Source organism: Mixophyes fleayi, chromosome 2 (genome assembly GCF_038048845.1).
Source record: "Mixophyes fleayi isolate aMixFle1 chromosome 2, aMixFle1.hap1, whole genome shotgun sequence".
NCBI classification, from domain to species: Eukaryota; Metazoa; Chordata; class Amphibia; order Anura; family Limnodynastidae; genus Mixophyes; species Mixophyes fleayi.
The window spans coordinates 197074185-197089011 of record NC_134403.1 but is presented as its reverse complement, the minus strand read 5'-3'; the positions used below and the strand labels follow the sequence as shown (position 1 = coordinate 197089011).

Sequence of the window (14827 nt, the reverse complement as noted above, 5' to 3'; positions counted from 1 at the left end):
ATCCAAAAGGGTTTTCATTCTCATAACAGTTTACATGTCTTTACTAGAGTTAAAAATACTAGTAAGAACATGTAATTTGATGCTAGCGGGTAATGGCACTAAAAGCTTTCAATAACTTGGATTTTAAAGTTCTTAATTAATCCGGTTTTTGAGAACAGGTGCAGTGTTACTTGTTTAAAGTACCGATAGCACATACATCTAAATGACTAATAAAAAAATATTGTTATAATATATCACATTCAGAAAGTACAGCAGAACACATTTTAGCCAATGTGATCAGTTATTTGTCAACACATTATGGATGTCTAAAAAGGCACTTTATGATGAAACTACATACATTAGACACAAGTTACTGGATCTATAAAATATTATACTGATAATAAATTGTTAGGTAGCAACCACAATCAGGAAGCACACAGGGATTGTTAATTTGAATAATTTAGAAGATATAGGGCTCACACTCCAGGGCATCATCATCCATAGTTGAGAAATGACAGAGGTCACCACTGTGCAGCATACACACAAAAAATAGAACCAATTGTGCCCAGTAGTTTGTTGTATTCTAGATGCACACAGGAAAAGGGGCTCACAGCCCGTGCCCTTTAATTTTAATATTTTCAAGAATAAATTACCATAAACAATAGGCTGAGTCTCTGTTGCTTGTTCCTCCTCTTTTCTTAGCGATTCTGAGGCATCCAGTTTGTCAACCTTGAAAACAGCATAGGAAATCAAGTGAACAACCACATACAATCATTGTGATCAATTTAGGTTATTATAAGGACAACTAAACAGTGGAAAAGCCTTAATAATCATTTTGAGTATTTCTTTTCAAAGCCTACACATTATACCACCCACAAACTGCAGCCATATTAAGCAGTAAATGCCTGTGTTTAGTAACAGCAGTCATCTGTTTAATGTAATTATGCACAACATTTGAGAAACTTACCAATGCCGTAGCATAATATAATACATACTCAAAAATATAGAAGTATGAGGATAAGGGGCAGCTTTTCTAACGATTCAAGCCTAATGTGCTTATGAACATATATTTAATAAGATATTTTAATTCAACTACATTTGAAAATGATGCATTACACCAATATTACAGAAAACACTTTCTGCTAGATAAAGTATTGATCATTTTCAAGTTATAACCTGTATGAAGATATAAAATATAAGTTCTAAAACGCCAGTAGCTGACTTTCTTTACAAGTATTCCCCAGTTATTGTTCCGACTATCAGGTTCAGATACCATGTGTAAGACATGTATAATTTCAGATTACCGCTTTGTCCATTAAGAGTGTGTCAGATAACTGGACTGTTATGCAAGTGATTCTCAAATACTGTACAGTTTAATTAATTGTTTCAGTCACAATAAACCTAATGCCAAATAGTAGGTTAAACAAAAAACAAACGATGTTATAACAAAAATTAAAATTCACATGTATCATGAAATGTCCCCTGACCTCATTTCAAAGCCAAATTCTTCATTCTGTCTGATCATGCCTCACATGTCCTCCACGGTGATCCATGAAATGAACCTAAGTGAGCAACTGCAGCAAAATATGCCAAATTCACTATAACCGCTAATACACTACGCCTCTTGTGGGGTCTGTTATGAGGCAGATAAAAAGAACTTCATCTTCTTAGATGGCTGGCTATTTCTCTCCAAACCAGAGTACTTAAGGACTCTGAACATAAAAGGGCTGGAAGACACCACCTAAACAATTTGTGCGTGCGTTCCTGCTCCTTATACAGGCAAAGCATTGCTACGCAAATTTTGAAGTACAATGTTATGGAGGTTAACAGTAGTCATGCCAATGACCAACCAACAGGAGGAAAAAAAAACAAAACAAAAAAGCTTTTATCACTCAGCTTATACATTAATAATAATGACCAAATATGCATATACAAGGTTATGCATGCTAAAAAGGTACATCAAACATTTCAACATGCTCAAAAGCAATAATAAACATTTGCCTATGGAATAGGGTATATTTTTTAAATAAATCAGTTGAGGGAAATAAGACAAAGCGTTTAAGGACCACCAATGTTGACATACGGCTTGCCACTTCACATCATAATTACAAAAATCAAGGCAAAATCTAAAATTAAACAAAATTCATAAACACTACAAAATCAAATACTTGTTTATTAATAACTGCATTTTCCCATAACGAAAAGATTGTGGTCATGATGCACAATATGTAAATTTCTATGTTTTACATTTTAAATCCTAAAAGACAGAGCAGAGAAAATAGACAAAAATGTATAAAAATAAACTGACGCAATTACCAAGGAGTTAGCTCTGGTTATGGCAACATATGTTACTCTTGTGTACGGCTATCAGAATGCCACTTGTTGGTAAAGCAATGACGCTAGCTAATCAAAAGATCCAGTGTAATAAAAGCAGCAGAATGAGAATGTCTACATTACTGCTTATAGGGGGTATCACTATTCTTTACAGGCGGCACCTGGATATGCAGAAGGATCATCCATGCAAATAGAACCACTTCAGTAAGGACATAACTGCAATAAAAGGCTTTTCCACAGAGACTGCAGCAAATTGCAGAGGTAAAAAATAAAACTCCTTTTAAAACATGCATTTAATGTTTGTGTGTCAAGTGTAAAATGTGTGCATGAAAAGAAAGGGCAACAGAACTGAAGTGAGGGTGGATTCTGAAAATGGAGATTGCCATACAGGCTCCTGACACACAGCCAACAGCAATGCTTGTTCTTACATGGTGATGCATTTCCAAAGGCTGTAAACAACATGCTTTAAACACAATAGTGCAATACTACTACAGTTCAATTACCTGTTTTGTTTTCACACAAACACACTCACACTTTTTTTTGGATAAGACAAGACACAGAAGGACATTCCCCTGATGTATTTAACGTAGTGCAGTGCATTGCTCCTATGGTGTCAAGAGAGTTTATAAGTTAAATGTGGCCACAAAGATTTGACACGTCAACGTTATTAAATGTATTTTTGTTGGACTACAGTTTGATCTCACTTACCACCAGATTTCGACTATTTATACAAGACATGAATGGGAATTATTTTCCTTAAAGGGGAACTACAGGCAAAATACATCTACTCACTACCAGCACCCAACAGGCTGCACGGATGTCCAATTAGCTGCCTTAAAAACTAGTTAATGACAACTGTGTCAAACTCCTCCAAGCTTTTATGTCTGGACAAGCAACACAACTGCAGGCATTTAGGAAATTATACTATTTGAAGTAGAGAAGATTTATTGATACTATTTTGAATTTGCCAAGAGTTCTCCTTTAGATGAGGCTGTGGAAAACAAATGGATAACATTTGTCATAATACCTGAAGTCATTACATATGGATACTCTAAAAAATACTTATTCAGTGGACACTGACACCACAAATGAACCCTTGAAAATAAAAACAGCAGGAGAATTCACTTCTGTGACTATTGTTTTGCCTACTGTAAGAAAATTAGTAAAAACAAAGATCAGGAACTGGATCACAGTTCTGTATTATCAAGGAATGCAAAAATGGACACATCTGAAGGATGTAAATATAAACTATATTTATGAATAATGACAAAAAATAACTGTTACACAACAGTAAAATGATACATCAATCACCCCAAATATTATAAATATAACTCACTGTGAGGTTTCAATATGTGAAATTGTTACTGCCATGGAATAGTATTTATGTGCAAGGTAATCAAAATGTTTCAGTCATAACAGACTGTGCTTTAATGCAAATTTGGCACAAGGAGTGTTTTTGGGCGAGAACCCACCCTCCCCCCCCCAAACTATTCACATTCATTACACAAACAAAAAATATTTACGAGAAGGCAGAAGCTTTCAGTTGTAGCTTTACTACAAATCTGCCCTAGACAATATTGAATAGGTCTGAAAGTGAGCATTTTAGTGTGGTGGACTGCACAGCTGATGCCTTTGCTATATGTATCTCATCCTTCAGATTTAGAAGACTATCGACCAGTTTTACATTAGTAACTGTGAACCAATACCTTGCATCTTCCTGAGCATAGATTAGCTGATTAGTAGCAAAAAACTATAGACATCCTAATGTCTAATCCTATTTTAGTTCTGATATTAAAAGGCCAACAGAGGCTTTTAGTGAGTGTTTTTTTGGGAAAGGAAGAAAGCAGCAGTAATAGTAGTAATTGTAGTAGTAAAAGAAGGAAGGGGATTGGGAAACGCATGCATATTCTTTAGACTTAGTCTTCCAGGTTTAAAGATGGAAAACAAGAATCAACTTTCACCTTTTCCTTTATTGCATCAACCTGCAAAGGAATTCAGAGGGTGCAGCTTAGAAAATCAAATTTTACATCAAGCATAAAAAAAGGGAAGAATAAGCAAAGAAATCAAAACTGCAACTGTTAGAAAAGATAAAAATAAACCAAAAAGAAATGTGACAAGTAAAAAGTAACAGAGGCATGTGTTCGACGGTGTCTATGATTCCATATTAAATTTCAATTCTATTCATAAACTCAAATACAAAAATGCTAACCACATACTGTTAGAGGTAGCATGGGTGAATAAAAGACAAGAAAGTGCATGAATATGGCCTCCCAGAAAACATTCAAAAGGAACATGAAACGTCAATTGAAATTTGTTAAACATTAACCTGATCATTCATCTAAGATCTGTCCTAGTTTCCACAACACTCACATTTTACGTTTTCAGAAGTATTTATAGGGGTTGATCAATTATAAGCGGTGCTGCCAGACACCATCGCAATGCCTGGCTGCGCACATTTCTGGGAACTACGGTACCCCCAACATCATGGCTTTTCCTGCGCACATCTATGGGACAGGAGAAAGAATCTGCGATGTTGCATCACTGTGGAGTGCCTTCACATCCCTTCCAGAGGCATTAAATGATGTACATTATTCTCTAACTGCATTCTATTTGTAGGTTACTATATATTTTAATCTCTACATAGCTAAATTAATCTTTAAAAAAAATTATATAAAAAGTATTTACTTGTAGCAGTGTCATTTCCAGGTCCTCAATATTGGAATGTGTGAGCAAAAGGTTTTTTGTTTTTTTACGGAATTTATTTTTGCTGTGCATATCTTTATCATACCTTGAGGTAAGAATTATATTTTGCAGGCAGTACAATACTTTAGGTTTCAAATCTGTTCGGGTCATCATCAGCTATTTATATAGCGCCACTAATTCCGCAGCACTGTACAGAGAACTCACTCACTTCAGTCCCTGCCACACTGGGGCTTACAGTCTAAATTCCCTAACACACACACGTATCAATTTTTATAGCAGACAATTAACCTACTAGTATGTTTTTGGAGTGTGGGAGGAAACCGGAGCACCCAGAGGAAACCCACGGGTCAATAGTTATTTCTACTGTACTGGCCTTATTTCTTTAATTACTTTACTAATTGTTTTATGGTGGTCAGCTGTTGTAATTTTATCTCTGTTCAGATAAGGTGTACTGGTTTGCAGCCTTATTTTGTGTAATATATATCTATCTATCTCTATATCTATCTTTTTTTTTTTTTTTTTTTTTTTACAGTGCATTCGGAAAGTATTCACAGCGCTTCACTTTTTCCACATTTTGTTATGTTACAGACTTATTGCAAAATGGAATAAATTCCTTTTTTCCCCTCAAAATTCTACACACAATACCACATGACAACGTGAAAAAGTTTTTTAGATTTTTGCAAATTTATTAAAAATAAAAAACTAAGAAATCACATGTACATAAGTATTCACAGTCTTTGCTCAATATTTTGTTGATGTACCTTTGGCAGCAATTACAGCCTCAAGTCTTTTTGAATAGGATGCCACAAGCTTGGCACACCCATCTTTGGCCAGTTTCGCCCATTCCTCTTTGCGGCATCTCTCAAGCTTCATCAGGTTGGATAGGAAACGTCGGTGCACAGCCACGGTCTGATCTCTTCTATTCAATCAGATTCAAGTCTGGGCTCTGGCTGGGCCACTCAAGGACATACAAAGGAGTGGCTTTAGGACAACTCTGTGAATCATGGCTGTCTGCTTAGGGTCGTTGTCCTGCTGAAAGATGAACCATCTCCCCAGTCTGAGGTCAAGAGCGCTCTGGAGCAGGTTTTCATCCAGGATGTCTCTGTACATTGCTGCATTCATCTTTCCCTCTATCCTGACTAGTCTCCCAGTTCCTGCCGCTTAAAAACATCCCCACAGCAGGATGCTGCCACCACCATGCTTCACTGTAGGGATGGTATTAGCCTGGTGATGAGCGGTGCCTGTTTTCCTTCAAACATTAAGCCTGGCATTCACGCCAAAGAGTTCAATCTTTGTCTCATCAGACCAGAGATTTTTGTTTGCCAAGATGTACCCGAAGGACTTTCTGACCATGACAAACTTCAAGTGGCCTACCATGTGATTTTTTACTAAGGAGTGGCTTCCGTCTGGCCACTCTACCATACGGCCTGATTGGTGGATTGCTGCAGAGATGGTTGGAGAGAGGAGAACCTTCTAGAAGGACAAAGAGGAATACTGTAGCTCTGACAGAGCGACCATCGGGTTCTTGGTCATCTCCCTGACTAGGGCACTCCTCCCCCGATCGCTCAGTTTAGACACCCGGACAGCTCTAGGAAGAGTTCTGGTGATTCCGAACTAATTCCATTTATGGATGATGGAGGCCACTGTGCTCATTGGGACCTTCAAAGAAGCAGATATTTTTCTGTACCCTTCCCTAGATTTGTGCCTCGAGACAATCCTGTCTCTGAGGTCTACAGACAATTCCTTTAACTTCATGCTTGGTTTGTGCTCTGACATGCACTGTCAAGTGTGGGACCGTATATAGACAGGTGTGTGCCTTTGCAAATCATGTCCAATCAACTGAATTTACCACAGGTGGACTCCAATTAAGCTGTAGGAACATCTCAAGGATGATCAGTGGAAACAGGATTCACCTGAGCTCAATTTTGAGCTTTATGGCAAAGGCTGTGAATACTTATGTACATGTGATTTTAGTTTTTTAGTTTTAATACATTTGCTAAAATCTCAAAAAAAAAAATTACACGTCGTCAAAAAGTGAAGTGCTGTGAACACTTTCTGAATGCACTGTGTATAAATATACACACACACTAATATATATATATATATATATATATATATACACACACACATACATGTGTATCCTTCCACTCAATAGACTGCATGTACACTTTATTAAACTACTAGGAGGGTTCACCCGGCATTGCACGGGTCTGATTTGTAATATGAAGCAGTATTTATATATTACCAAATTATTTGGCAAATAGACCAAAAATACAATTTAGAAAATAAGATGGCTTTCTTTGTGGCGTAGTTATATCGTGTTGTGGTGAGGTTTCCTTCCAGCAGTCAAACAATTGTTTACAACCCAATGTGGTCTAATAGGTTACTTTTCAATGCTAAATAAATAAGATTTGGCAGCTTTACCTTGAGAGCTGTGGAAGATATTCACCAACAAATATATCTATATATATTAAACAACTTGCCATGTGTCTCATTCTCTAAATTCCCCAGAGCACACACAGTATAGGATGACCACCTTACACAAGTAGAATATAAGAGGAGGTTCATTCTAGAACACCTCGCAAACAAAGATCTAACTCTCCACAGATATAAGCAAGCAAAATACTGACTGATGATGAAAGGGGTGGGGGAGATGCATGCACATTGATAATCAAGAGTTTCCCAAATAACAATCTACTTACATAGAACCAACAAACTCCGAAGCACATTACAATTGGGAATTTTACAATGGGTAATATATACATCAACGTAACATGACTTGGAGGTAAGAGGACACTGCTTGCACGCTTATAATAGAAAAATTTGATACATTAGGTCAAATGCCACAATGCATATTTGTCCAGTCAAACTGCAAACAGAAAAAGTCCTTGTTGGAGCTATATAATCCAAATACACAGCAATGTTGATTTAGAAATTGGAGGGAACAAATGTAGGTTTTGAGTGAGCTGTGTAAATGGGTGTAAATGGGTGGTAATGGAGTAAAATAGCTTAGTTAGGCTAAAAATGTGGTTTGGGAATTTGATAACTTTGCTTAAAAGAGGTGAGTTTTCATGGAATGCTTAAAAGTTTGGAGGCATGGGGAAAGATACAAGAGGGGAATTCCATAGAGCTGCGGTTCCCAAACTATGCGGCTCCCAGGGGTGCCGCGGCCCTGTCACTGGGGTGCCACGGGCCAGCCATAAAAAAAAAAACCCACAGAATTTTACCAATCCGTCGGGCGCCGGGACCCAGCAGACTCCTCTCTCCCGCAGTGGTTACTGAATATCGACGTCAGTAACAAGCTGCGGGAGAGAGGAGGCTGCTGGGTCCCGGCGCCCGACGGATTGGTAAGTTTCTGTGTTTTTTTTTTATGACTGGTGCCTGGAACGGCTCAGAGGAGGGGGACACAGCGTGAGAGGGGCAGTGGAGGAGGACACAGCGTGACAGAGGGCAGCATGTCTGGATGCAGAGGGGGCAGTGTGTCTGGATGCAGAGGGGGCATTTTTGCATACAACTAAATAAATATTTCTGTCGTGACCTAAATACTTATTAAAAATTTTTGACCCAACTACTTCTAAAACAGGACTGCTCAATAATTATTTTGGAGGGGTGCCTTGAAAAAATTTGGAGACTCCAAGGGTGCCGCGAACTGCAAAAGTTTGGGAACCACTGCCATAGAGTGTTGGTGTAGCCAGAGAAAAATCCTGTAAACAGGAATGGGAGCAGGTAATGAGTGTGGATGAGAGCCACAGATCTTGGGCAGAACAGGGGGTTTGTAAGTGCATGAATTCATATTTTGCAGTTGTGTGTGTAAGATAGGAGATATGTAGGTGTAGCACTAGTAGTTCTAGATTTTAAGATGTGAGACTACCAGATCAGGACAGATGAATGTAGAGCTTTGGGAGAGATGTTGCACAGAGGTGGATAGTTGTTGGCAATTAATAGAATGGAGATTTCTGCAGGCATGAGGGTGCTTGGTTGAGTTACAGTATAACAAGGTTAAAGTGGTAGAGAAGAGTTAACAGATGATGGAGTTTGAGAGAGGGAACAGATTTTTAATGAAAGCAAAAACGTAAAGCCGGTTGAAAATATCAAGACAAGTGCTGTCACAATGGGAGAAAGAGCCAGTACACTGGCTAAGAGAGGAGATTACAGAGTCACTTCGAGAAAGAAGGAGAACATGTATAATCAATTTAGACTTTGAAATCTCACATGATAATGGTGGGGATCTGAGAGAAATGAGAGATGAGAAATGATGGAGCCAAGTTAAATATGTTCAAGGAACTGCCAGAGTGAGAATAGATCACAGCACATATAGTGAGATTGAATTCAGAAGTAGGATATACTTCAAAATATGAAAATTTGAGTGAAGACACAGGTGGGAGAAGTGTGTGAAGAGGAGTCCATCCCCACATCTTTGTCTGCCTCTAGACCTGGAGGTGTGGGTGACAGAGTCCGTTTCCGTGAGACCGGTTATTGTCAGAAGATTGAGACTATGAGGAAGAGGTCGTGAAGGCAGGTAAGTTTGTTACCAACAAAATGTGCATTAAATAAATCACTTAAATAATCTTGAAAGTAACAGAAGTTGGCAATACATTTGAGGTCAAGGTGCATCTATAAGCATACAAGTATTGCGAGATATACATAGTGGTGGTTGCATTTTCCTGGCATGGTTTATGGGCAGTCTTTCCCTTAGAAGGCAAGGTCTGCGCTAGTCGTTCCTTAACACAATAGCGCATTTATGGGATACTCTGGAACGAAGTCTGAGAAAGCATTTACCATGACCACTAACCAGGTGTTAGTTTATGGGCATCCTTGTTGAAGAATGGGACAATTCCAGACTTTGGTGGTCTCCATGTCTTGGAGTATAAAGGCCACATTGGCAAAAGCAACAATATAAATATTTCTCCTTGATTATACTCGGGGACATGTCTGTCAATAGTGCCATCCTTGAAATTGAAGCCACAATTTAATTGGCTAGTCTATTGAGTATATGGATGCCACATAAGATCATAGTCAGTCATGAAAAGCATTTAAAAAAACTTGCATGAAAGCTCACTGTCCCATACTATTAAGCTATAGTCACTTTTTAAGATCACCACCCTAATAATAATATATTGTGTTGTGACTGCATAGAAGATATAAATGCAACACATTGGATCTCGCTGTACATGCTTTATTTTTCCTTTACATGACAGTGATCAGCAATGTAAAATACTGTGCACTGCATGGTACAGGGCACAGATTGTAATTTTTAAGATTTACAATGAAGGTTTTGTTTGATGGACTGTCAAAGTATAGTTACTTTTACAAATACAAGATATATATTTCACCGATTTATATAAGGCAATTTGTATTTTAGCTTTAGCAGTCTTTTACAGTCACAAATTATGTACCTGGTATTATGCGTAAGCTCTACTAATAAAGACTCTTATTTGTAGTAAATCCAGTGGCAATATTATTTTATTGAAAGCTATTCATCACTGGAAATCAGCCCATTGTATTGTACATTTAGTGCTGTGTGTTGTCATTGTTTACCAAGATTAGAAAAAACTGTATACATCTTTTCGCATTGTGAAGTTGAAGTCGAACTCAAATTAGAGTACACGGGCTTCACAAAAAGTCAGCTTATTTGCTGGGCTACAAAATGTTTTTGTATACAAAAACAACATGCTTTCAATAAACCAAAATATTTTTACTTGCATCACCTCCAGCTTTTGAGTACAGCATTAATGTAAAGGCTAACAGTTATAGAATGGCCTTCCAGAATCATATTGTTTATCACAGTTTACACCCGTGTACCTGGTCACAGAGATAAAGAAAACATTGTTCCCTTGCAATCCATGTGTTTTACATGCCAACTAAATTATCAGATCCCTCAAGTTTGGCCATATACAGGTGTTACCAAATTGGAAACCATTCAGTTTCTTAGTCACACTGAGCAAACTTGGTGTGTGTGTGTGTGTGGCCAGCTATAGAATAATATTGTGTCCCACCAAACAGTAGTATAAATGAATGCTAAAGTAAAAACATACAACAAAAAAGGTTCCACCTTGTGTTGTATGTATGTATTATATGTAAAACCGAATACATGTCTTGCTTATAAATGTTCTAGTTTAGAATACAGGTGCTCAACATATTAGATCCTAAAAATGATAATCCAAAGGATCAAACCAACATCTGGCAGGCACAATATTCTTAGTATAAATTTTAATGCTTCCCCCTTCTAGATTGCCATAAGTTATTGTAATAGGTATGATTGTTGAGAGCGCAATCCTTCCAGATTTCTATTATAACAAAACATGGGGAAAAAATGTAAAGGACTGCTTTCTATGCAACAAAATAATCTAGCAACTCTTACCTTGCTTAAGTACTCCCTCATAACTTGAATGAAATAGGGCATGGCAAAGTCCATAATGTTGTGCCTCCATGCTGTTTCCAGGACAACATCTGGCCGCAGCAGGTCGTAGCAGGTGAAGAGACAAGCTGCAAAACACTCTTTCTTCCCTTCCACCAAAAACCATTGCAGCAATTCCTCTGCCAGTTCTGTGTCTTTGGATTCGGAGGCATACTGCATGGCATCCTGGGAGACAGAATAATTGTCAAAACTAAAAATACAGATCCCTGCCACCACCAAAACACATTGGCTATTGTAATTTGGAATTTTTAGTATATCCAGATCTTCTATTACTACACTGTAAAGAAAAAAAAATTATTCTGGCAATGAAACAAAAATATGCCTAGTTCTATGGCCTTGTAGCTTTGGGGAGACATTACAATATACCAAAATAATTATACTTTGTTTAATTGGCACGAATTCAGCATACTAAAGAAATATAAAATATACAGTACAAAGAGACCCCCACCAGGAAAGAGAAACAAAAATGTATAAATATTTATATATAGATGCCCTCATCACACAACCCATTACTAAACTCCTGAAATACAGACAAAGAGAAGTAAATTATTTATGCCCTTTGATGATTTTGTCACACAAAAGTTCACCATGTATCTCTTCCTACTTGTAACGGTTAGGAGCTCTGCCAAACAATTTTATGAGGGACAGTGTGGTGAAAGAGGTTCATTTATAAATGTGTTTTAGTAGAATTCCAGAAAAATTATCCACAGACATGCAATTCCAAAGCATTTTGGATACCAAGAGATTCTTTGTAGTCATTCCAAAAGCACCCTTCAACCAAGGTGACAACTAGTTTCTAAAGGCACTGAAGGATGACTCTGGAGTCCATAAATATGGGAAATAGGACAAGCTGCTCAATAAGGGGAAAATCTCCTGTGGTTCCTGCCTGTGTTTGGTCTTCAACCTCATTGGTTTGGCCTGTTCAGCATTTTCAGGCATCAGGGTTTGCACATCAGCAGAGGCCATTGTAGGACAAACATAGTGGTGCACATGAATCAGAGGCCACAAGAAGGCAAAGGCTTTAGCTCAATAAGCCACTCACCATGGTATTGGCACAAATGCACTAAGGTACTCTAAATGCCAGCTCTGACTCAATAACACAATATCAATTTACCATTAGAAGGATTCCTAGAAGCTCTAAATATCTGAAGATTCTTAACAGATGATAAATATAAGCGGTGATAAAAGATTTTTACTCAATGTAAAATCGATTTCTCTTACTCCATTGGGGGACACTGCGAGACAATGGGGTATAGTAGAGGGTGTAAGAGTCTAGGCACTTATCAAGTTCTTTTATCTTCACTCTCCTCCCCTACTATGCCCGTCCTCTACTGTGGATACCTGTTGTGATTAGCCAAGCATATGAAGGAAAAGCCAAATAGGGCAAAGAATATAAGCATAAAATTCACACAACAGAACTATTTACAGAGCAAGGGAGGGTGCGCAGTGTCCCCCAATGGAGTAAGAGACCATTGGGGGACACTGCGAGACAATGGGGACTTACCAAAGCTGCCTCTAAGGGAGGGAATGCTCTTGAACGACTGCGCGGAATACCTTGCACCCAAAGCTCGCATCAGAGGGTGCAAAGCCCTGCAACCTGTAGAATTTAGAGAACGTATGGAAAGATGAACATGTAGCCGCTCTGCATAGCTGCTCCGCCGAGGCCCCATGACGCGCCGCCCACGAAGCGCCAACAGCTCTGGTAGAGTGAGCCTTCAACAATACCGGAACCAGCAGAGATGCTCGAGCATAAGCCAGTCTAATGGTGGAAGTGATCCAACGGACAACCCGGCTTCTGGGCATCGAAAAGAATAAAAAGATCCTTGGTTTTACGGACAGAGGCCGTGCAGTCAACATAATACAAAAAAGCACGAACCACATCCAGTGACAGTAAGTCGTCATTAGAAGAGGGTGACGAAGAAGACGAAGGCGGAGGGCGGAAAGCCTGGACCATAATCTCTTGATTTAGGTGGAACCTGGATACTATCTTCGAAACAACAGAGGGTTTGGTGCAAAAAAAACCAAAAAAACGCTCTATCTTCGTGAAAAACTAGGAAAGGGGAGTGCAGCAGAGTGCTGCTAATTCCAATACTCTACGGGCTGACAAGATAACTAAGTAGAATACCATTTTCCAAGTGGGATGGAGCAAATCCACAGACTCTAGCGGTTCAAACAGCGTATGGATGAGCGCATTGAGCACCAGGTTGAGGTCCCAAGGCTCTACTGGGTGAACGAAAGGAGGCTGCACATGAAGGACCCCCTGCAAGAAGGTCTGAACATTCCTGACGGCCGCCAGCTTCTGCTGAAAATAAATGGAGAGCGCCGAGACCTGAACCTTATGGGACCCCAGACGGAGCCCCTTATCTAGGCCGGCCTGCAGGAAGGCTAGCAGGCTAAACCTGGATGTGTGGAAACCCTGGCCCCCCACACCAAAGAATGTAAGCCTTCCAGACTCGATAATATATGGCTGAGGAGGACAATTTTCTGGTCTTGATCAGAGTACCAATAACCTCTTGAGAGAAGCCCTTGGTCCTGAGGAATAAGGTCTCAGTAGTCACACCGTCAAAGTTAGCCGATCTAAATCGAGGTAGAGAAGAGGACCTTAAACGAGAAGATAAGATCGCACTGGCAGGCGGAAGGGAGGATCCGTTGTCCGTCTCAGAATGTCTGAAAACTATGCCTTACGTGGCCAATAAGGGGCTACCAGAATTGCGGGAAACCGCTCTCTTTTTAGCTTTTTTAGTACCCGCCAGAGCATGGGAATTGGAGGAAACAGGTACACTAGCCGGAAGTGCCATGGAACTGACATGACATCCCTGAAATGTGCCTGAGGGTCTCGAGACTGAGCCGTACAGGGGAACTTGATGGTTTAGATTGGATGCCATGAGATCGATCTCCGGCATGCCCCAGCGTTCCACTAGGAAAGCAAAGACCGGCTTGTTGAGAGACCATTCGCCCGGGTGAACCCTCTGCCTGCTGAGGAAGTCAGCCTTCCAATTTTTCACGACTGGAATGTAAACGGCTGATATCTGAGGTACGTGGCGCTCCGCCTATACTATGATCCTGGCTGTCTCGCACAAGGCGCCTACACTGCGAGTTCCCCCTTGGTGATTCAGATATGCTACAGCTGTGGAATTGTTTGATTGAATCTGAAGAGGCTTCCCTGTCAGAAACCTCTGAGCTTTCGTCAATGTCCTGTACACCGGTCCGAGTTCTAGGACATTGATCGAGAGTGTGGCCTCTTGAGGGGAGCAGAGACCCTGGAATCTCAGAGGCCCTGTCACCCCTCCCCAGCCTAGGAGACTTGCGTCTGTGGAAACCAAGGTCCATGGGCCGGTCCGAAGGGTCTGACCCTTGTCCAGATTTTGTATGGACAACCACCACGGCAGAGAA

At 39.6% G+C, this 14827-nt stretch overlaps 1 protein-coding gene across 2 annotated transcripts in view; it reads right to left on the bottom strand.

Annotated features, from left to right (window-relative positions):
• The window catches only part of CLTC (clathrin heavy chain), a 76112-nt gene that overhangs the window by 1507 nt on the left and 59778 nt on the right, over positions 1 to 14827 (bottom strand). Inside the window, exons 30-32 of one of the 2 annotated variants that reach the window (XM_075195292.1) lie at positions 11378 to 11599; positions 4275 to 4295; positions 633 to 708 (exon numbers count right to left, since the gene is read on the bottom strand). In XM_075195292.1, coding sequence (XP_075051393.1) covers positions 633 to 708; positions 4275 to 4295; positions 11378 to 11599 — 319 coding nt within the window. The remainder of the gene's footprint in view (positions 1 to 632; positions 709 to 4274; positions 4296 to 11377; positions 11600 to 14827) is intronic. The other variant, XM_075195293.1, reaches the window with a different exon arrangement.